The sequence below is a fragment of the Ovis aries genome, chromosome 2 (genome assembly GCF_016772045.2).
Source record: "Ovis aries strain OAR_USU_Benz2616 breed Rambouillet chromosome 2, ARS-UI_Ramb_v3.0, whole genome shotgun sequence".
Taxonomy (NCBI): Eukaryota; Metazoa; Chordata; class Mammalia; order Artiodactyla; family Bovidae; genus Ovis; species Ovis aries.
In genome coordinates, this window is record NC_056055.1 from 29,897,101 (window position 1) to 29,921,521 (window position 24,421).

Consider the following 24,421-nt stretch of genomic DNA (forward strand, 5'->3'; position numbering starts at 1 on the left):
CCATGAATGAGCGGGGTGCTGCACACGCTTTGGCCACTGCCCTCAGAGATGGTTAACTGGATGGTTTTGGTGGGAATTGTTTTGTTCATTTGATGTCTTCCTGGGTGATTCTGAGACCACAGGCTTGAATATTGGCTATTGGAGACTATATGGTAAAGTCCTCAATTCAGCCTGAGTGTTTTTATAATATAACTTGTTAAAAATTTGGCATAGTGTTTGCTTTGGCAGCGTACATGCTAACACTGAAGCGATGCAGACAAGATAGCCTGGGCCCCGTGCAAGGATGACATGCAGATTTGTGAAACATTCCATATAGTTGTTAGGACTGCAAATTTTATGTCATGTGTATTTTACCAAGGCTTAAAATTGTAACAGTTTTGCTTAATTAAAAACATTAAGAAGGATTTCAGTTAATTGAGCCTTGTCGCTATAGTCTGAGCTTGGGTTGGAAAAGAATTTCCAGACAGAGTATTTCAGAAAGGAGTGAGTTTATTAAGAACAAAGAGCAGAGATAATGAAGGTGCTGCAAGCACAGTGGGCTGACCTCCTGACAGACCAGGGGAGAGTCCACAGGAAGCTATTAGAACGGTGGACTGGCTCAAGGGAGAGCCCACGGAAGTGACAGATACTTCTGAACAGATAGTTCTGAATGAATTGATACTTCTGAATAGATAGGGACACTGCAAATACAACAGGCCGACTTCCTGACAGACCAGGGAAAGATGACTCTTCGTGGGTTAGTAGCCAATTTTTGGAGCCTCAAGACAAAGAAAATTCTTGCTGGAAGGGTAGCATTAAGTGATTGATTAGGGGACGATAGGGTGAGCAGCGGGGTGGGCATTTTTGCCTAATATGGGGTCAGGAACTGGCCAATAAGGATCGGGGGCTTTTGGCAGCGGTTACAAAGAGGCTCAGTCATTTCTGGAGATGACCTTGGTTCTGGGCTCCGCCTCTGTGGCCTTGGTGCGCAGCCTTGCACCTGTGGGCTTGAGACAGGACTCCGTAAGTCCTTTGTCACTAACTCAAATATTGTCTGTTTCTCTCCAGAAGAACATTGGTTTTCCCATTTTCCTTCAGGCAAAACTCTCTTTTCTCACCTGTAGCATTTTTAGGTGTGAGGACAGGTGGGCCTGTCTATGACCACCCAGCACATGTGTCCTCTGGGCCATATTAATGCACACCACTTCTGCACATTGTTGCTCTGCCCCTGTGAGTCGAGGCAGTGTCCATTCTGAAGAGAGTTCCTTCTAATCTCAGGAAAACTTCCATTTACTCTCCAGTTCCCTATTTCATTTTCTATCCTGTTGGGAGCCAGAGAACAGAAAGAGAGGGCTCAGGTCCAAGACTGTGCCTGAGTGAAGAGAACCACAAGAAGAGCGTCCTCGTGAATAGGAGGCAGCTCAGAAGTTGATGCAGAATTTTTTTTTTTTTTATTATAGGTTGCTGCCCTAGACCTTGTTACATAAATCATAGTATAAAATCCTCCAAATTCTGAATTCCAACCCACATCTGACCATAAATGCTTCAGGTAGAGGCCATTCAGATTGTGGATCTGTACAGAAAAGCACTTAGAATAGTAGTTCCCGGCATGTAATGCGTGCTCAGTTGATTTCATCTTGTCCGACCCTTTGAGACCCTGTGGTCTGTAGCCCTCCAGGCTCCTCTGTCCATGGGATTCTCCAGGCAAGAATACTCGAGTAGGTTGCCATGCCCTGCTCCAGGGCATCTTCCCAACTCAGGGACTGAACCTGTGTCTCCTACATTGTAGGTGGATTCTGACTGCTGACCACGAGGGAAGCCCTGGTGTATAATAAACATATGCAAATACACTACTGGTATTACGTCATGTTTCGCCTGGCCCAGTGTGGCTGTTTTACTTAACCTAGAAACCATTGTCACATTGTGCACATTTAAACTTAGGAAGATCAAGCATATTGCCCTATGACCAAATGGGTGATGCTCCAACTCACTTTAATATAACAAGCCTTCCTTGTCTGCTTATCATCTCTGTTTTGGTTTTCCCATCCCTACCTTCAGTTAGCAAGACAGGGATTCAATGTCGTGCTTATCAGCCGGACACTGGAAAAACTTCAGGCCATTGCTGCAGAGATTGGTGAGTGACTCCAAGAAATAAGGGGGACGTTTGTGGAGCCCACTAGCCAGGTCTGCTCACATCCTGTCTGCGGAGGCATCTGTCAGCATCCCTACATTTGCTCTCTGGTGCCTGAGGTACCAGCCTCCTTCGGGGAGCCCAGTTTACAAAGTTAAGTGCAGGACATAAGTGGCTTGAGCTCACTTTAGTTCATCAGTGATTCTTTGGGCTTCATGAAGCAGAAACACATTCACCCCACAAATAGGTCCACTCCTTTCTTGTGTCTAGGGTCTGTCTCTAGAATCAGATCCCCTCATCCAGAGGCCTCAGCTGTCTGAATGCTTCAGTTACTTCCTTTAAAAGCAGGGACTTCCCTTCCCTATGTCTGTGCTGTGCTCCTTGCAGAGGGATGAGAGACAATGCTCACTGCTAGTTGTTGGATTAAAAAAAAAAAAGATTTGATTCAGGGCTGCCATGTATGGTGTGAAGGTTGAACATTATACAACCCTAAGAGATAGGATTTATATTATAATATTTTATTTTGATAATCCACTCTCAAGTGTTTTTAGTCAATGATGATCATCATATCCCCTTCTGAGCATTTGAATTTTAATCATTAATTAATAACTTAGTGATTACTGAACTTAATGCAAAGGAATGAGTTTTCAACTATGAAGACTCATGAAGACCATAGCAGGCTGTCTGGGGACACTCTTATTTCCCTGGGAGAAATTTGGATAAGAGAAGGCCGTGGGGGAGTATGTGGCTGAACAATCACAATGAGGAGGCTCAGTGCCCTTGAACCAGTGAATTCTGCTTTTGTTCTCTGACTGGGTATCTGAAATAACTTTGACCAGGACTAGGACGTTCTTCAGTATTTTCCTTACTGTGCACTTTTCATTGTCTTTTTGAAAAACAAGTAGTGTCTTTGAAATGTCCCCAGGCTATGCCTTAAGATCACTTGCCCTAGAAATATTGGGTCTAACTCCAAAGCTGAGTGGGCAGCAGCTAGTGAAATCTGCCTACGGCTTTTATATCTAAGAAAAAGCTCCCACAGAAGGCAAGTTCACATAGACCAGTGGAAAGAGGACTGAACTTGGAGGGAGCAGGGTGTGGGTGCCCCCAAGCTAGTAAGCTCCTTAGAGCCTTAATTTTCTCCTCCAGAAAGTGGAGACAATACCTACTTCATTCTTGAGAATATTAAAAAAATATACTGTGCGTGTAAATGTTTTTATAAATGCTAAAGAGTTGGACAAATGCGAAGGGTTTCTGAGTGTACGTGGAGAGGACCTGATACTCACTGAGCACAAGGATTACACTTTGCTCTAACAGCCCTTAGCCCATGGGTCTGAAACTTGAGCCTGCACCACAGTCACCCCCAGTGCATGTGAAAACAGATCACCAGGCCCACTCCCAGGTTCCCACTTTCCTGGTTCAGTAGGTCTGGGTGGAGCCTGAGATTTTATTTCTAACAAGTTACCAGTGATGCTGATGCAGTGGTCTGCTGACCTTGCTTTGAGAAGTATTGTATTAAATCTGTTATAATGCCTTTAGTTGTCACTGCAGTGACTCTTAGAATCACACAGAAACCATCATTCACAAATCTTTTAACACATTCCAGCATTTATCTGAGGCTATTTCTTGTTTCTAATTAAGATGATGGGCTTGTGCTCTTAAGTGTCTGTTCTATTCAGGTAATACTCAGGGAGTATTAGGGGAATAGGGACAAGAGGGTGATTTGGACACCTGTTCATTGAAAAATAACTATTGTCTCTAATGCAGAGTGGACTATAGGAAGTACTGTGAAGATAATACAAGCAGATTTTGCCAAAGATGACATCTATGAGTATATTAAAGAAAAACTTAAAGGCTTAGAAATTGGAATTTTAGGTAAGTAAATTGCAATAATGCAAAGCTTGTCGAAATAAGTCAGTGAAATAATGATCTTAGTGTGACTTGGTTATTCAGTAGTAGCTTAAATTTAACCCATGACTGTAAGCTGTAACATTAAACCAAATATTAAAGTTCAGTTCTACAAAAGGCTTTACTGGATTAACAGATTTGTATATGGTTTTGGAATGTAGCAAACCTACATGGTTTCAATCTTCCCAACCATATTTACTAGTATTAAAATATTTTTCTTTCACTGAAGGTTGACATTTGACAGGAAGAGGGAAACTTTGGTCTAATGGAATTAGTTTAGTAAACAAACATTGCTATGATTGATTCATGAAGTAGTGAGTCAGTATGGTTATTTCAGGATAGAGCTTCTCATTTGGGAAATAAGATACAATTTTTTTTTCTGTGATAATTTATAGATTATCTGTTTTGTGATCACATACACAGTACGGTGTATTGTAGAGAGAAGGAGGATTTTGATTTTCAAAATAATTACATGTTTACTAATAATAATGTTAAATGTACTCTAGGAAAATTAGAGCAGATGAACACATAAAAGAACTATGAGTTCCTTAAAGTCTTTAACAGCCTGAGCTAGCATCTTGGTACATATCTTTCCAGATACATACATGCATATTTTCAAAATGAGGATTAAACTTACATACTGTTTTGCAACATTAAAAAAATTATATGTCACAAATGTTCTCCTAGGTTTTAAAAACTCTGGGCAGTCATAGTTTTGAATGACTGCATTGCATCCCACCATATGGCTGCACCATGATGCATTTTATCTGCCTTGTACTATTGGACCACAATTTTTTCCCTTCCAATTTCCTCACTGTTATTGAATTATGTTGCAGTGAACAGCCTTTTATATACATCTTTTTGTACATGCTTTCTTGGAAAACTTCTCAAGAGAAGAATTTCTGGGTTGAATATGACAATTTTTAAGGCTTTCAATAGACATTTGCCATGGACTCTTCTGATATCTCTTTTTTTTTGCCTTTCTTGGTCAGTCAACAATGTTGGAATGCTTCCAAACCTTCTCCCAAGCCATTTCCTTAACACGCCAGATGACTTCCAGGTAGGCTTGTACTGTTCTGTGGATGTTTTCCTCTCCCCAAGTCCTGAGCACTCAGCTGGGTAATACCAGAACTGGGAAGGGGTGATGGGAGTGTGGCCAAAATTTTGTAATCCAGGTGGACGACTGGAGGTGTCCCCTTCAAGTACTCACCTGAGTACTGGATACATAGTGAAGGGTATCACTGTTCTGGACTATCTCTAGGAAAAGAACATCTTCCCTCTTCTCCACACATCAAAATTCACTTGTCCCAGTCTTTTGGGGGCTCTACACTGTGCTTTATAAGGAGGTAATGCTGCCTAACAAATTCATAGCTCTGGATTCAGTAGGAGAAAGCTTTCTTTGCCTTTCAAGGTCATAAGATTTGCTCAACTTTCAGTGTGAAAGAAGTCCATAATACAGACTTTGTGGCTGAGGGTGTTGTAAGTTCAACAAGCTTAACTCAGACCCATGACTGTCACTGTTGGTCTTGAGTAAATTTATTATGCATTAACAGTCTTTGAAGGCACTGTATTTTGACTCTTCTCCAGGCTTTCACCTTTGAAAGCAAAGGGTTATACCAATTTTGAACAGGCTATGATGCTTCTATTCCCCAAGCCTGTAATTAGTCCTAAAGGTTCCACGTAAGCCCCAAGTGTACTGCGTGGACGAATAATGCCTGATTGCTCAGACACTGCTGAACCTCACCAAGCCTTTTCTGGCCACATGTCTAACTCCACGTTCCCTGTTTCTGGCATGAGTCTGTGTTCTCTTTATTTGCGTCTACATTTGTACTTGTCTATGTGTCTGTCCCTCTTTCCTTCTTTGCGTGTCTTGGGTGATTCTAGTAGTTTCTTTATCTGGCTTCTGTAGTCCAGAACCTCTACCTTATATTATGCAACCATTCATCTTTATAATCTTTATGTCAGTGTTTTCTAGACCCACATATACTAACCTCCGTTTCTTCAGCCGGAAATTAACCATCTCCCTTTGAGCAACAGTGTCCATATTCCTCCCTAAATTTTCAAGGAAGCGCTTAATTGACTTCTATTCAAGATCACATTCTTGGAGACTCATAGTGTAGATGTCAGATTCTTCAGTTCTAGGGCATTGTTGCTGAATATCAACTTGGAGTGTGGTTTGCAGACTAAGTGATACAACCATTCAGGCACACACTTTTGTCCACATCGTGGTGCTTTAGCACTGAATATTTCTCAAGAGAATTTCTCAAATGATCCAGCTAAATCATGACTGTGATTATCTATTACAGAGCCTCATCCACTGTAACATCACCTCAGTTGTGAAGGTATGTGATCAATGTAGGTGCTCAGTGCATTAAAATGTAGTAGCCGTTGGAATTTGGTGACTCAGGAGAACTGGCCCCTTCCCTGTAAATGTAGAGTTCTTTAAAATTGAACTGTACTTGATTGAAAGACTATGCAGTAGCCTTTTAATCGTCTTAGTCTTTTTTCATCAAGAAAATACAGTGGATTCACTGTCCCTAGCATCTGAATCTTATTTCTGCATTCGTTTTTGTCGTATGTCAGAACATATGAGGCCTGATGATGGTGAAACTTATTCAGGATTCCAAAGCAACTTATAAAAATTAGTACCTTCTTCTGATTTTAGTTTTTGTAAATAGAGGAAAGCTCACTCTGTTTGGAAAAATGACAGAGACTGTGGCTTGAATTTTATACTCTTGTTAAAAAAATATTTGTTGAATTGAAGTTCAAGTGCATATGTATTCTGATTCCAGATCAGTTACTAGTTAATTAGACAGCATTGGGCATGCTGTTTAGCTCCCTTGAACTTCATATTCTTCATCTGCTATTAATGTATTGAGGCTTGAAGTAAGTGGTATGTCAAGTGCCACTTAGCCCCAAAAGATAAAGTCTGTCACTGTTTCCATTGTTTCCCCATCTCTCTGCCATGGAGTGATGAGACCAGATCCATGATCTCAGTTTTCTGAATGTTGACTAGTATTATTTAGTTATTCCAAAGGAACCATCTGGAAACACTAGAGTTCTTTCTCAAGGGCAAAATTGGAGAATGAGTTGAGGGCAAAGGGAAAGTAGGATAAGAGACTAAATACTGGAACGTTTGAGACAGGGGCCCACAAAGTCCAGTGTTGTCTCTCTAATTGGGATCACTCACCCAATCAGGCTTTTGGGAGACTGAGAAATGCTGTCCAACAGTGCCCCACCTTAATGAAGTTGGGAGAATCAAGGCAAGGGTGTTGCTCCAGAACTGGCAGGGAAGACCTCTTCCAGGGGCAGTAAATTGGAGTGGGGAAGGGATTTTTCAATCCTGTTGTAACTCCAGCAGACCAGCAGATGTGTATCTAGGGAGCTATTTCATAGACCACATGCAGGCTAACAAGGCTGCTGTTGAACTGAAGAGATGTCCTTCTTTATCTCGTACCTTGTTTGTGAGATGGACACTTGTTAGGTTTCCTGATGGCTCCCTAATTTTAACTCCTTGGTGAGTTTTACAATGGCCAACCTACTTTTACCTCTCTGCCAGAATGAAGGGAGTCTGGGAGCCTCAGTGTTCGTCCGTAAGTCAGTTCCATAGCTTTTCACTCCATTTTCCACAAAGACTTCAGTTTTAGGAAGAAGAAACTAGAGGCCTCTGAACTGTTTGCCATTTGTTTACGGTGCCTTCGGTAGGTTCCAGCAGACTCTAATGTTGCCAAAATTACCTCCAATGAGTGTCAGCAGACTTTCAAGGCCATTTGAGAAGCTGAAGTTCTTTCTCCAGTTTCTTCCAGCACCTATTCCCCAAATTCCTACTGCCCATTGCTACTTTGTTTCTTTAAAGGGCAGGGCTTAACTTGGGCCTTCTCTTATAGATGACACAGCTGATTCTGAAACACATGAAATCAAGGTAAGTTCTTTCCTTGAAAAAGCTTGGAGCAGCCTGTGCTGCCTGGTCTGGCAGTCAGCTGACTTGGGATCAGGGGGACAAGGTTCATCTGCTGCTGCTTTAACAAATGATAAAACTGTGGTGAGTGGGACATGGAGATTATGGTTGAAAGCCTAACATTCTGGACCAGCCAGCTTTACCAACAGATAAGCATATTTGAAGGTCAAATGTAGCATATACTGGAGGGCGGAAGAAAACAGCAATTCCAGCAGACCTTGTATTAAAAAAAAAAAAAAAAACTAACTCACAAAGAGCTTAAAAGAAACTTCAGAAGTTGGCCTGAGACCATTTCTTTGTTATTATGCATTTCAACTCTTGTCAGAATGAATACTCCAACTTAGGAGTAAAAATCATTATCCCATCACTGTCTCTATTTATTCCACATTTTAAATCACCCTAGTACAATGCCCATTTGGGAACTGGTTTTTCTCAGGTGGTATTCATTGAAGCAAATGGTTGATAGCTTTATCTTCCCTAGAGAAAGAAGGGGCTTGGCCCTGGTATTCAAATTGGAAGTTTCTTGGTTTTTCTGGATTGAATCCATCTATTAGGGAAGGGTTAAAGATACTGAACTTCCAAAGGGTAAGAACCTCAGAGACTTGTGTAGGAGTGCCTGTGTAAGCTGATGATGGACTGTCAAATTCCACCCAGGACAGGATTCTACATATGACATCTTTCCTGTTGTGGGTCATTTTTATGAGTCAGAAGGGACTTTGAGCTCATGTGGTCACACTTGAGAGAGAAGTCCCTTCCCCTTTGAGTCTTGTCTGAGCTGAGTTGGTTCTCTGCATTTTCATGGGGGATCTTTGCTGTAGCTGAGCCCCTGTTTCCTTGTCACCAGCCCTTGAGGTCAACTGGCTACCAACTGACATCACTGTATGGTAGGTTCACGATGGAGGTGAAGTTGGACTCACAGTTCTTGGAAGCAAAATGCTTAGCACACACCCAGAAACCTAGAGAGGATGGAAGTTTCCTAGTGTTCAGAGTTCCTTTGTTTTCTCCCTTCTCAAGGTGTAATCCAGTATCAAAGTAACTGAAACTTTGTTTCATTGCCTGTTAGGCAGAAAGGTCTCATCTTGAACATATCTTCCGGGGCGGCCCTCTTTCCCTGGCCTCTGTACTCCACGTATTCAGCTTCCAAGGTGAGTGACAAATGTAGTCCAAGTCTCCGTCTCCTTCTTCCCCTTGGTTTTCCCATTTAGCACTTTCCTTCAGATCATCTGGCAAGCTGATAGGCAGATTTGCCTAGAGGCCCTCTTCTAGGTACAGGGAGCTAGTCCACCAGTATCTGGGTGCAAATTTGAAAAAGATGTGCCCCTGGGGTGATTGAAGCCTTGCTACCGGTAGCACAGCCAGGCAGTGCAGCCCCCTTTCACTTCCTTGCCTGGGAGCCGGTGCACTCTTCATGGCAGCAAGTAACATTGTATTGATAGTTTCTTTCTATCCCAGAGACCTCCCTGGGTATGGCATCTACACGCGGGTGGCCCTAAGTAGGTATTTATTACAAAATGTATATTCCTGCTCTCTGAGGAAGCTCTTCCCAGACCAGGAAATGAAGTTCTATCTAACTCCCAGCAAGGCGAGCTCCCTTGGTGTCCTTTGAAATCTGAGCAAGTTGGCTCTGAGAGAGAATCAAGCCCTTAGGTGTTTCTCCTTCTTGTTCCAGGCTTTTGTGTACACATTTTCCAAGGCACTGCAAGCAGAATATAAGGAGAAGGGAATCATCATCCAGGTGAGGTCAACAGTTCTGAGTCCTTGGGAATGGGAACTCTGGACCCCGTGGAGCCAGGGCCACTCCTTCCGGCAGGACGGGCTGAGCATGTGTGACTGGGAGAGAGGGTCTGTATGACACCACGTGGGTTCCTGTGATCCTTGAGGTGGCAGCGGGGGCAATATGGTTCTGCCTGTTGCTGCCCTCATCCGTGCCCTGAGTGCTGGAGAAGGAAAAGGGGTGGGGTGAGTGAGTGCTCAGAAACGCTTGCTGCCTGATGCTGCCATCAGGACAGAAATTTTCGTCTTGTCTAACCATCCTTTACTCTCTGACCTAGATCCAGAAGATAGGCTTGTGTGGCAGGAACTATGTGTGGGGAACAAGCAACAGAAAACCGGGTAGTTGGTCTAGGTTGGAAGAGGGGAGAGAGTGCTGTGTTTGGTTGCTGTTCATCTGTGATGGGCCACAGAGACTCCCACACCCTGGTTCTTGAGCAGCTGGGGAAGAGGTGCTCTGCTTTCTCTTTCTCCTACAGTGACAGCACAGTCATGGAGCTGACCTTCTTTGAACTGTAAGCAGAGCTGTATCATCACTGCGGTCTTTAGCCTGAACAATATGCCATGTGCTTTCTTTGGCAACACAGTTAACTCTTAAGTGGTTTCTGGAACTTGGAATAAACAGTTTAGAGAGGTTTTTTTGTTAATTGTTTGTGGAGAAGTTTGATGACATACTATCATATATGAATAGGGCTTCCCATGCAGCTCAGTCAGTAAAGAATATGCCTGCGATGCAGGAGACCTGAGTTCAATTCCTGGGTCGGCAATATCCCCTGGAGAAGGAAATGGCAACCCACTCACTCCAGTATTCTTGCCTGGAGAATCCTATAGACAGAGGAGCCTGGCAGACTACAGTCCATGGGGTCACAAGAGTCAGACACCACTTAGCAACTAAACCACCACTATATATATGAAAAAGTCGCACTCATAGTTATAGTTTTAAAATTAGTGCTATACATACCGATTTTCAATTAAAACACTCGGGTGTTTTAATTCCTATGAATTAACCAGCTATAGGATGAAGCTTATTCGATAGGCAGGTGTGAGTTAATAGTAGGAACTGTGTAAATAAAAGCATCTTCCTAGTTATAGTGAGTACATTCCCATTCTCAGCCTTGCTGAACTGAAGTCTTACTTATCAAAGATTTTCCCCTTCTATTCATTCTCCAGCTCCTAGCTGAGGACAGATTCCTTTGACAAATTGTGTTATTCTGCATAAGCTAATTTTGCGGCAGTAAAAAATAATTCCTAAAATTTCATTAATTTAAAACCACAAAGATATATTTCTCATTCATGCTACATATTCACTGTGAACCGTCAGAGGGGATTAGTTCATTGTAGTAACACGGGTACCTAGGCTGATGGAGCAGCCTCCATCTTGAATGTTGTCGCTTGACATGTCAAAGAAAAAGTGCTACAAGTTCGAGAGAACTTCCTTTGATAACCAAGGGCTCTGGGTCAGACAGGTCACCTGTCACTTTTACTCATACTCATTGGTTAGATCTGATTACATGGTCCCACCCAACTATAGGGACCCAGAAAGTGCAATTCTATCATGTGTTTGGAAGAAAGAAGAACTAGAAATGTTTGGTGAGCAGTGCGAATGATTACCAGAGCCACTTGCTTCCTAGCCATGTGACAGTCTCAGCATCATCTTGAGCTTGATAGCTGTGGGCCAGAGATACTGTAGCTGCTAAGTCAGTGGGTTCTGTGGAGCAGAAGACGTGGGGGAGGTGGGGTAGAAGAAGGGAGCTCCTTCTCTCATGCAGAAGCTTTGGAGCTGCTACAAGTCCTGGAAAAGACTCTATGATGTTGTGAAAACTAACTGGTCTCTCCAAACACCCATGTAATTGGTACTCAATGAATATTTGTAAAATTCCTGAGGAAGTGTGCACTGTACTCTTGGGTTTGATTTTCAAATCCCAGTTTGCCATTTATCCTCTGAGTGATTTTGAACAGCCTGCTTAAACTCTCTGAGCTTGTCCCCTCATCTGTAAAAAGGGGTTTATAATAGCTGCTTACTTCTCTGGGTTACTGTGAAGATCTAGTGAATAAGTAATTATGCAAAATTTTACCAATATTTATTGAGCCCTTGTTTTGCACAGAAAGGTGTTTTGTCAACCAAAACTCACTGTGGGAATGGAAACACTTTTATTATTTCCCTATCTGAAAACTGAGTTTGAAAATGGGTACTTCTTATGTTTCTCTAACAGTACACTTATTATATAAATGAATAACTGTGTCAATTTCCATGAGAACAAATTGAATTGAATTGAGTGACACACATTGGATTCAACTGTGAAACAATGTAATTTCAAGTGTGATTAGAAAAAAAAGTGATGTGAAGAAAAAGAAAACAAAGAAAACAAACATGGATTTTTTTTTTTCCCTAAAGATACCAAGGTCTCTATGTCAAGGAATAAAGTAGGAAACCCCATCATGAAACCTCATGCCAGGCCACATGTGGTGAGCTCACTGGTGGAAGCATGGTGGGGTTTTCAGGGTCCAGTATGGTGGAGTTTTTTTTTTTTTTCTTGCCAGAATAGGAAAGATTACGAGGTATGTGCCATTCCTGGCTCCTAACTGAAGTGGGAATCTAAAGTACTTGAAAGTGCTCCAACTTTGAACCTGTGTTAGAAATAAACTTCTGCAATATCTCTGCCAGATAAAACATAGAACATACAGTTAAATTTGGATTTCAGATAACAGATAATATTTTGAGAATAAGTATATCCTATCAATACTTGATATCTCATTAAACTAAACATTTTTCCATTGTTTGAACTTCGAGTATAATTGGATATCCTGCATTTTCACTTTCCAAGTTGGGGAACTGGGTTCTAAGAGCTCATGTTCTCACTCACCCTGTGTGTACTCGAACCACCTGAGGGAGTGTGACTAAGGCCTTATCCGGGTTGGTTGCTAAATTAAGCCAGAAGTCAACCTTTCTGATCCCAGCTCTTTGCTGGTTCTACACCTTTAACTATTCTATGATCATATATTGTCCTGAGAATTTTTAAGGGAAGAACGGAGTTCGAACACGGAGGGATGGTAACATGGGTGTTAATTTCTCGGGGCTGGGCAGATTGCTCCTGGGTCATGGTTTTCATTTCCCGTTGCAGGTGTTGACCCCATATGCTATTTCAACTCCGATGACAAAGTGTCTAAATACCAACATGATAACCAAGACTGCTGATGAGTTTGTTAAAGAATCACTGAATTATGTCACGATTGGAGATGAAACCTGTGGCTGCCTCACCCATGAAATCTTGGTAACTGATAACTTCTTTCTTGAAGCAAGGCAGGACAGGCATGCAGGTGGCCCCAGCAGGGATTGGTCAGCTTTTCCTTGCTGTCGGAGCTTTCAGTAGATCTCTGTCACACAAGGGTAGTGATGCCAGAGGTATGCTGCTGAGGGTAATCCCGTCCATGGACAGGCATATTTAGCAAGGGCAAGGAGAAGCTGGAGGGCCGGATGTCCAGCTGTAGATAACTCTGAAGTTGGCATATCTCATCCTTGGGTGCCTCACCTCTCCCCTCAGAAAGTAAAGTGATCCCCAGAGCTTTGTGAAGGTCAGACCAAAACACAAGGTGCTTCTTCCCTGTAGGGGCTGTCTATGTCCTTGGCCTTCTGTGCCAGTAAATGTTTAACTTTCCAGGAAAAAAAAACAAAAAAACAAAACACCTTGATTGTAGAATTTACTGATTATCATGACTGATGTGAGGCTACCAGTGTGTTGTCAATGCACATGAATTCAGGAGGAAGCTCACAATTGGCTCTCATGAGCAAGTACAAGACGGTTCCTGTACACTATGGACTCCATCAAATGTGGACATAGAGTCTGAAGTATGTGGCATGAGGAGTTCTGGCCATCCCTGGGCTGTTTTTAGGGGGAAAAAAACCAAACATGAAACAAAGATAGAGGAGTTGCGTACTAATACTGAAAGCAAACAAACGGTGCCAGGATAGTTCTGTTTCCAATGTCACCAAAGAATTTTAGCCAGATATTTACTTTTCTTTCGTATATCAACTTTCTCCTCTACCTCATATGCTTTTCTACTGTGGGAATTCAGTTCAGTTCACTCACTCAGTTGTGTCCGACTCTTTTTGACCCTGTGGACTGCAGCACGCCAGGCCTCCCTGTCCATCACCAACTCCTGGAGCTTGCTCAGACTCGGGTCCGTCGAGTCGGTGATGCCATTCAACCACATCATCTTCTGTCGTTTTCTTCTCCTCCTGCTGTGGGAATTATCTCTTTCTTTCTCCCTCTGATGCTAGAGGGATTCATAGGGCAGTGTACTGAATCCTCCTAAAGAGTTCTGCTTCGGTTCAGCAACAGAAATTCAGCTAGAGGAACACTTGAACCTTGTAGGGAGTATCGCTGTTTCTTCAGGCAGCTTGAGCCTTGTGATTTTTGCACTCCTCTGAGGTATCCCAAAGCAGGAAACTAAAAATGGTTTCCGGGATGTTTTGTAGGTCAATTGGGGAATGTTGGATTAACAGGATGACACTGTGGATGAAATAATTGCTTTTACCTAGACCTGTCTTATAGGACACAAATGTAATTTGAGGTCAAGAACCTTCCAAGGTCTGTGCCTCTTGCCTCATATGTATGTAAATAGCCATCTGTGCCTCAACTTGCGGCTTCCCCCCTTTTTCAAAGTAAATACTCCACGATAATAATTTACCCCTTGCTCTTGCCTGGAGAATCCTAGGGACGGGGGAGCCTGATGGGCTGCCATCTATGGGGTCGCACAGAGTCAGACACAACTGAAGTGACTTAGCAGCAGCAGCATGACTGATTCTGGAGAAGGAAATGGCAACCCACTCCAGTATTCTTGCCTAGAGAATCCTGTGGTTCACTAACTCTTTAAATAAATTTTTTCTTCCAGTTTTATTGGGATTTAATTGACATACAGCATTCTGTAGATTTACAGTGTACATCATAATGATTTGACTTACATGAAATGATTAGCGCAATAAGTTTAGTGACCATTCATCATCTCATACAGATGCAAAATTAAAGAAATAAATTTTTTGTTTAATGAGAACTCTTAGGATTTGCTCTCTTAACAGCTTTCATGTATATAATACAACATTTATCATGTTGTACATTATATTCCTGGTACTTTCTTACGTTTTGAGTGGAAGTAAAATGGCACCCCACTTGGAAAATCCCACGGACGGAGGACCCTGGAAGGCTGCAGTCCATGGGGTCGCTGAGAGTTGGACATGACTCAGTGACTTCACTTTCACTTTTCACTTTCATGCTTTGGAGAAGGAAATGGCAACCCACTCCAGTGTTCTTGCCTGGAGAATCCCACGGACGGGGGAGCCTAGTGGACTGCCGTCTATGGGGTCGCACAGAGTCGGACACGACTGAAGCGACTTAGCAGCAGCAGCAGCATGTACCTTTTGACTACCTTCATTCACATACCATATCCTCATCTCTGGTAAATGCAAGTCTGATCTCTTTTTCTATGTGTTTGTTTGTTTTTGAAGAATAGTTGACTTACAATTTTATGTTAGTTCTTGTTACACAACATAGTGATTAGATACTTCTATAAATTTTAAAATTTTCACTGTAAGTCTCTCACTACAGAAAGATATTATATAATTATTGACCATATTCCCCACACTGTCCATTTCATGAATGTGACACATTTGTTTTGCAACTATAAGTCTGTGCCTCTTAATCTCCCTCATCTATTTTTCTCCTCCCGCCAACCTCCCTTCTGGCAACCACGTGTCTGTTCTTTGGATTTATGTTTCTGTTTTGTCATGTTTATTCATTTCATTTTTTAGATTCCACATATGAAAGAAATCATAGAGTATTTGTCTTTCTATCTGCCTTATTTTACTTAGCATAATACCCTTTAGGTGTACCTACGTTGCCACAAATTTTATTAGTTTTATGGCTGAGTAAATTATATATAATATATAAATTATTACACTAATTATTGATAAATAAATTATTGCATCTTATATATAATATATATATCACATCTTCTTTATCCATACATCTACTAATGGGCACTTAGGTTGCTACAATATTTTGGCTACTATAAATGATACAGCAATGAACATAAAGGTGCATATATTTTTCAAATTAGTGTTTTCATTTTCTTCAGGTAAATAACCAAGAATGAAATGGCTGGATGCTCTAGTAGTCTATTGTTAATATTTTAAGAACTCTTCATACCGTTTTCTATAATACCTGAGGGTTCCCCTTTCTCATATCCTCATCAGTACTTGTTATTTGTTGTCTTTTTGACAACAGTCATTCGGACAGGTGTGAAGTTCTATCTTACTGTGATTTTGATTTGCATTTCTCTGATAATTGGTGATGAGATCTTGTCATGTGCTTGTTGGATATCTGTATGTCTTCTTTGGGAAAATGTCTATTCAAATCCTCTGCCCATTTTTTCTTTTTAAATTAATTTTAAACTGGAATATAGTTGATTTACAATGTTGTGTTAGTTTCTTATGTACAACAGAGTAGGTCAGTTATACATACATATACCCACTCTTTTTTAGCTTCTTTTCCCATATAGGTCATTACAGAGTATTGAATAGAATTCCCTGTGCTATTTGGTAGGTTCTTATTAGTTATATGTTCTATAGATAGTAGTGTATATATGTCAATCTCAATCTCCCAACTTATCCTTACCCCCTGCCCCTGCTTTCCCCCCAGGTAACCACAAATTTGTTTTCTACATCATCTGTGACTCAACTTCTGTTTTGTAAACAGGTTCATCTGTACCATTTCTTTGGAGTCCACATACAAGTGATATTATGCAGTATTTATCTTTCTCTAACTTCACTCAGTATGATAATCTCTAGGTCCATCCATATCACTGCAAATGGCATTATTTCATTCTTTTTTATGGCCAAGTAACACCCGATTGTATATATGCACCACATCTTATCCATTCCTCTGCTGATGAATGTTTCGTTTGCTTCCATGTTCTGGCTTCTGCCCATTAAAAAAATATTTATTTATCTATTTTTAGTTGACTGGTTTACAATATTGGTTTGATTTCTGTCATACATCAACATGAATTAACCATGGGTGTACATATGTCCCCTCCCTCTTGAATCTCCCTCCCACAAGTTGATTTTTTTTTTGATGTTGAGTTTTATGTGATCTTTGTGTACTTTGGATCTCAACCCTTATTGGACAAATCTTTTGCAAATATTTTCTCCCATTCAGTAGGTGACCTTTTTGTTTTGTTGATAGTTTCCTTAGCTGGGCAAAAGCTTTTTAGTTTGATATAGTTTCATTCGTTTATTTTTGTTTTTGTTTCCTTACCTGAGGAGATATATGCAAAGATATTATTAAGACTGATGTCAAAGAGCACATTGCCTATGTTTTCTTCTAGAAATGTTATAGTCTCAGGTATTATATTTAAGTCTTTAATCTAGATTGAATTTAATTTTGTGCATGGTGGGAGAAAGTAGTCCAGTATGATTCTTTTGGATGTAGCTGTCCAGTTTCCCCAATCTCTTTTAATGAAGTGGGTGTCTTTCCACTTTTGTATATTATTGTCTCCTTCGTTGTAGATTTACTGCCCATGTAAATGTCAGTTCAATTCTCAGTTCTCTATTCTGTTCCGCTGATCTGTCTGTTTTTCTGACAGTACCATACTGTTTTGATTACAGTAGTATAGTTTGTATAGTATAGCTTGAAATTAGGTAGCATGATACATAACTTTGTTCTTTTTCAAAGTTGTTTTGGCTATTCTTTTGTGTTTCTATGAAAATTTTAGAATTATTTGTTCTACTTCTTTGGAAACATGTCATTGACATTTTTATAGGGATTGAATTAAATCTGTAGGTTACCTTGGGTAGTGTGTTCATTTTAACAATGTTAATTCTTCCAATTCATGAACATGTTGTATCTTTCCACTTTTGTGGCATCTTCAGTTTCTTTCAGCAGTGACCTATAGTTTTCTGAATATAAGTCTTTTAACTCCTTAGGTAAAAGGTCTTTTTTTTTTTTTTAATGTAATGGTAAATGAGATTGTTTTCCTAATTTATCTTTCTGATAGTTTGTTGCTATTGTATAGAAACACAGAAAGTTTCTGTGTATTAATTTTGTATCCTGAAACTTTACTGAATTCATTGATGAGTTCTAATGGTTTTCTTGGGTCTCTTTAAAATTTGCTATGTATACTGTTTTGTCATCTGCAAACTGATAGTTTTACTTTGTCCTTTTCAACTTGGATTCCTCTTGTCTGATTGCTTTGCTAGGACTTCCACTAATATGTTGATGAGAGTGTTCTGACCCTAGAAGGAATGCTTTAAGTTTTTCCTCATTTAGTATGATGTTAGTGGTGGGTTTGCCATATTTGGTCTTTTTTATGTTGAGGAAGTTCCCTCCATACCCACTTTGTTGAGAGTTTTGTTCATAAATGGATGTTAAACTTTGTCAAAAGCCTTTTCTACATCTATTGAGATAATTATATGATTTTTATTCTTGAATTTGTTAATATGGTATATCACATTGATTGATTTGGGGATATTGAACAATCCTAGCATCCCTGACATAAATCTCACTTGATCGTGGTGTATAATCTTTTTAATTATTGTTGAATTTACTAACATTTTGTTGAGACTTTTTGTATCTATATTCATCCTGTAATTTTCTTTTTTGGTGTGTGATATCTTTGTCTGGTTTTGGTATCATAGAATGAGTTTATATATATATACACATATATATACTATGTATTTACACATATATATGTATATATACACACATACACATTTACATGTATATATTCTTACATATATATACACATATATATTCTTTTTAAGTCTTTTCTATTATGGTTTATCACAAGATATAGGATCTTGTTATTTATTTACTTTATATATAGTAGTTTGTATCTGCTAATCCCAAACTCCTAATTTACCTCCCTCCCCTCCTGCTATCCCTTTTGGTAGCTACAAATTTATTTTCTATATTTGTGAGTCTATTTTTATTTTTAAAATAAGTCCATTTGTTTATTGTTTTTTAAGATTCCACATGTAAGTGATATTATATGATATTTATCTTTGTCTGACTTACTTCACTTATTATGATAATCTCTAGGTCCATCCACGTTGCTTCAAATGAAATCATTTCATTCATATATATATATATGTATATATATACACACACACACCCTCTTTATTCATTCATCTGTCAATGAATATTTAGGTGGCTTCCATGTCTTAGTTATTATAAATAGTGATGCTGTGAACATTAGGGTGCCTATATTTTTTCAAATTCAAGTTTCTCCAGATGTATGCCCATGAGTGAGTGGAATTGCTGGATCACATGGCAACTGTATTTTTAGTTTTTTAAAGACCATCCATACTGTTTTCCATAGTGGCTTCTCTAATTTACATTCCTATCAATAGTGTAGGAGGGTTTCCTTTCCTCCACACCGTCTCCAGCATTTATTATTTGTAGACTTTCTAATGATGGCCATTCTGACTCATGTGAGGTGCTTTTATAGTTTTGATTTGCATTTCTGTAATAAATAAGATGTTGAGCATCTTTTCATGTACGTATTGGCCATCTAAACCTTGAATATTCACTGGAAGAACTGATGCTGAAACTGAAGCTCCAATACTTTGGCAACTTGATGCTAAGAGCTGACTCATTGGAAAAGACTCTGATTCTGGGAAAGGTTGAAGGCAAAAGGAGAAGGGGGTGGCAGAGGATGAGATGGTTAGATAGCATCACTGACTCAATGGACATGAATCTGAGCAAACTTAGGAGGATAGTGAAAGATAGGAAAGCCTGGAATGCTGCAGTCCATGTGGTCACAAAGAGTCAGACATGACTTTGTGACTGAACAGCAACAATGTTTTCTCTGGAGAAATGTCTACTTATGTCTTCTGCCCATTTTTCAGTTGGGTTGTTTGGAGTCTTCTGAGTTATAGGAGCAGTTTGCATATTTTGGAAATTAAGCCCTGATTGGTTGCATTGTCTGCAAATATTTTTTGCCAGTTCATAGGTTGTCATTTTGTTTATGGTTTCATTTGCTGTGCAAAAGCTTGTAAATTTGATTAGGTCCCATTTGTTTATTTTTGCTTTTATTTTAATTCCCTTGGGAGATATTGGGAGTCTTTTTAATTACTGATTCAGTAATTGGTCTGTTCATAGTTTCTGTTTCTTCTTGGTTTAATCTTGAAAGATTGTACATTTCTAGTGATTTGTCCATTTCTTCTTGGCTGTCCATTTTATAGGCATGTAATTGTTCATAGTAATATTTTATGATCCCTTTTATTTCTGAGATGTTGGTTGTAACTTTGTTTCTGATATCACTGATTTGGATTCTCTTTCTTCTTTTTTTGATGAGTCTGGCTAAAAGTTTATCAATTTTGTTTATCTTTTGAAAGAAGCAGATATTAGTTTCATTGATTTTTCTATTGTGTTTTAGTCTCTATTTCATTTATTTCTGATTTGATCTTTATTATTTCTTTGCTTATACTAACTTTGGGTTTTGGGTGTTCTCTTTTTTTAGTTCCTTTAGGTGTATGGTTAGATAGTTTGTCTGAGATTTTTCATGTTTCCTGAGATAGGCTTGTCTCATTATAGACTTCCCTCTTAGAACTGCTTTTGCTGTGCCCCTGGATTTTACATCGTTATTTTTGCTTTCATTTGTCTCCAGGCAGTTTTTCGTTTCTTCAGTGCTCCACTAGCTGTTTAGTGGCATATCGTTTATGCCACTAAACAATGGTCCACATGTTTGTGTTTTTTTCAGTTTTTTTTGTTGTTGTTGCTATTTGATTTCTAGTCTTATAGTGTTGTGTTTGGAAAATATGCTTGATATGACTTCAATCTTCTTAAATTTCCTGAGACTTCTTTTGTGGCCTACCATATAATCTATCCTGAAGAATGTTCCATGTGCACTTGAAAAGAATGTGTATTTTGCTGCTTTGGGAAGGAATGTTCTATATATACATGTATTAAGTTAATCTGTCCTAATGTGTAATTTAAGGCCTGTGCTTCCTTATTGATTTTCTGTCTGCATGGCCTATCTGCTGATGGACAGGTGAGTTGTTTAAGTTCCCCCACTATTACTCTGCTACTGTCAGTGTCCCTCTTTATGCCTGTTAATATTTGCTTTATGTATTTGGGTGCTCTTATGTAGGTTGCCCATATATTTACAATAGTTATATCCTCTTGAATTGATCCCTTAATTATTATATAATGTCCTACTTTTTCACTTATTACAGTCTTTGTTTTAGAGTCTATTTTTTCTGATATATGTACTGTAACCTGACTTTCTTTTTATTTCCATTTGCATGGAATACCTTTTTCCATTCCTTCATTTTCAATCTGTATGTGTCCAAATTAATTAATGAATTTGGTCACAGTGCCACAGCTTGTGGGACCTGAGTTCCCTGACCAGGGATCAAACCTGGGATCACGGCAGTAAAAGTGCTGAGTCCTCACAACTGGACCACCAGAGCGTTCCCTTTGTGTGTCTTTAGATATGGAGTGAGTCTTTTGTAGGCGGCATATATACTGGTCTTGTTTTTATATCCATTCCACCACTCTGTGTCTTTTGATTGTAGCATATAATTCATTTACATTTAAAGTAATTATTGATATGTACGTTCTGCCATTTGAATTGGGTTATTTCTGTAGTTCCTTTTGAAGTTTTTTCCTTGCTTTTCTTTAATTTGGTGACAATTGTTAATGTTACGTTTAGGTTCCTTTTTCTTTTGTGTGTGCATATATCTATTATAGGTTTTTGGTTTGTGGTTACCATGAAGTTTATATATAACTATCAAGGCCTGGTGTGCAGCAGTTCATGGTGTCATAAACAGTTGGACACAACTGGGCAACTGAACAATATATATACATGATTGTTTCAAATTAATGATTTCTCAAGTTTAAACATGTTTTAACAACTCTGCATTTTTACCCCCTGCCCCTCCATATTTACTTTTTTGACATTATAATTTGCATCTTTTGTTTTGTTTATACCTTGACTACTTATTGTGGATATAGATGCTTTTACTATTACTTTTTTCTTTTAACTTTCCTCCTAGCTTTATATGTGATTAATTTACTACCTTTACTGAATCTTTGGCTATACTGATGAGATTTTTTTTATTTAGTACTTTTTGTATTTCTACTTGTGGTCTTTTCTTCTCTTCCTAGGGAAGAAGTTCCTTTAACATTTCTTGTAAAGCTGATTTCATGGCACTGAACTCTTTAAGCTTTTGCTTGTTTGTAAAACCTTTGTTCTCACCTTCAAATCTGAATGAAAATCTTGCCAGGTAGAGCATTTTGCATTGTAGGTTTTTCACTTTCATCCTTTTCAATACACATGCCGCTCTCTTCTGCCCTGCAGTTTCTGATGAAAAGCTAGCTGATAGCCATTTGGGAATTCCCCTCTATGTAACTTGTTGCTTTTCTTTTTCTGCTTTTAATATTCTCTCTTTGTCTTTAATTTTTACTGTGTTTAATACTATGTGTCTTGATGTGGTCCTCTTTGTGTTGATCATGGTTGGGATTCTCTGTGCTTTCTGGACCTGGATATCTGTTTCCTTTCCCAGATTAGGGAAGTTTTTAGCTGTTATGTCTTTAAATATCTTCTCTTTATGTTTTCTTTAAAAAAAAAAATCTTTAACTTCTCACTCTGTTCATCTTTCGCCATTCTGCTCCTGAATTCTTTAAGCATCTTTCCGATCATTACCTTGAACTTTATCAGATAGATGGCTTAATTCCACTTCACTTAATTCTTTTTTCTGGTGTTTTATCTGGTTCCTTCATTTGGAACATATTCCTCTGTTGCCTTATTTTGCCTAATTTACTGTTTTCATTTCTATGTATCTGGTAGGTTGGTTAGATTTCCCTGTCTTGAAGAAGTGGCCTTTAGTAGGAAAGGTCCTGCATATCCTAGAAGTATACTCTCCTCTGCTCAACAGAGCTATATATTCCAGGAGTGCCCCCATGCGGACTGTGCCAGCTCTTCTGTTCTAGTGGGCTGATTACTGTGGGTGGTCTGATAAGCTTGGCTGGCTTCCAGTTCTGTCTTTTGCAGAGGCCGCTGGCTGGCGTGTGGGTCTGGGTTGTTAGGAGCCGGGTGGGAACTCCAGGGGTGTCCTAGGGCTAATCCTGGCTCATTGGTGTGTACAGTCAGATTTCAGAGTGGCTGGTTGCAGGGCTTGGCATCCTGGATCTAGTGTAGGTCTACTAGTGGGTGGGGCTGGTTCTTCACATGGCTGGCTGCTGAGTCTGTGGTGTTCCAAAGCTGTAAGTGGGGTCTGATTCCAGGGCAGCTGTGAGTCCCAAGGTGTCTCAGAAGGGTACTGATGTGAGCCTACTGGTGGGTAGACTGGGTCTTGACATGTTAGGTTGTGGTAATGTTGCATTCTTGGAATTAGTGTCCATCTGCTGGTAGGTAAGACTGGGTTCAGGGGCTAGTGACAGCCCATTAGTGGGCAGAACCAGGTCTTATGTTCTCTGGCTGAAGGGCCTGTGGGTCTTGGAACTGGTGTTTGCCTGCTGGTGTTCAAGAGTAGGACCCAGAGTGTCCTGGAGCTAGTGACAGCCCACTAGTGAGTGGAACTGAGTCCCAGGGTCTCTGGCCGCAGGCCCTGGGAGTCCTGGAGTTGGTATTGGCTTGCTAATGGGCAGGTTTGGGCCTGACAGCTGACCGTGGGGCCCTGAGGGTCTTGGTGAAAGTGAAAGTGAAGTTGCTCAGTCGTGTCCAACTCTTTGCAACCCCATGGACTGTAGCCTACCAGGCGCCTCTGTCCATGGGATTTTCCAGGTAATAGTACTGGAGTGGATTGCCATTTCCTTCTCCAGGGGATCTTCCTGACCCAGGGATCAAACCCGGGTCTCCAGCATTATAGACAGATGCTAACCGTCTGAGCCACCAGGGAAGGTCCTGGGGCCAGTGCCAATACACCGGAGGTTGGGGCTGGATCCTAGGGAAGCTAGGTGTTCAGGAAGGTGTCCTAAGATAGCCAGCCTACTGGTGGGTGAAACTGTGTCCCTGCCTGGGTAGCTGCTTGGCCTGAGGAGTCCCAGTACTGGTGCTGACAGGCTGGTGGGTGGGGCCACATTCTGACACTAAAAAGCTATTTGGAGGATTCCAAAATGGTGCTTACCAGCATCAGTGTCCTTGTGGTAGAATGAGCTCTCCAAATGGCTGCCCAAGTGTCTATGTCTCCAGAGTGAGCTCTAGTTGTCTCCTGCCTTTTTGGCAGGCTCTCTAAGATCAACAAGTGGGTCTGACCCAGGTTCTTTTCAAATTACTGCTTCTGCCCTGGTTCCCAGAGTGTGTAAGATTAGGTGTGCACCCTTTAAAAGTGGGGGTTTCCTGGTGGCTCAGTCGGTAAAGAATCCGCCTGCAATGTGGGAGACCTGGGTTTAATCCCTGGGTTGGGATGATCCCCTGGAGAAAAGCATGGCAACCCATTCCCGTATTCTTGCCTGGAGAATCCCCATGGATAGAGGAGCCTGGCAGGCTATAGTCCATGGGGTTACAAAGAGTCAGACATGACTGAGCGATTAAGCACACAGCACTTTAAAAGTGGAGTCTCTATTCCCTAATACCCTCTGGCTTTACTGAAAGTAAGCCTGCTGACCTTCAAAACTAGACATTCTGTGGCCTCGTCTTCCTGACAAAGGACCCTTGGGCTACGGAGCCCAGTGTGG

At 40.4% G+C, this 24,421-nt stretch overlaps 1 protein-coding gene and 1 non-coding gene across 7 annotated transcripts in view; both read left to right on the forward strand.

Annotated features, from left to right (window-relative positions):
• The window catches only part of HSD17B3 (hydroxysteroid 17-beta dehydrogenase 3), a 66,955-nt gene that overhangs the window by 40,884 nt on the left and 1,650 nt on the right, over positions 1 to 24,421 (forward strand). For all 6 annotated transcript variants that reach the window (XM_042243037.2, XM_060410851.1, XM_060410854.1 and 3 more), the window contains 8 exons: positions 2,038 to 2,113; positions 3,875 to 3,982; positions 5,008 to 5,075; positions 6,322 to 6,357; positions 7,903 to 7,937; positions 9,037 to 9,118; positions 9,643 to 9,708; positions 12,866 to 13,015. In XM_042243037.2, coding sequence (XP_042098971.1) covers positions 2,038 to 2,113; positions 3,875 to 3,982; positions 5,008 to 5,075; positions 6,322 to 6,357; positions 7,903 to 7,937; positions 9,037 to 9,118; positions 9,643 to 9,708; positions 12,866 to 13,015 — 621 coding nt within the window. The remainder of the gene's footprint in view (positions 1 to 2,037; positions 2,114 to 3,874; positions 3,983 to 5,007; positions 5,076 to 6,321; positions 6,358 to 7,902; positions 7,938 to 9,036; positions 9,119 to 9,642; positions 9,709 to 12,865; positions 13,016 to 24,421) is intronic.
• LOC114113359 (U6 spliceosomal RNA) lies at positions 217 to 318 on the forward strand. Its single transcript, XR_003588405.1, has one exon. It is a non-coding gene; the product is annotated as a U6 spliceosomal RNA (small nuclear RNA).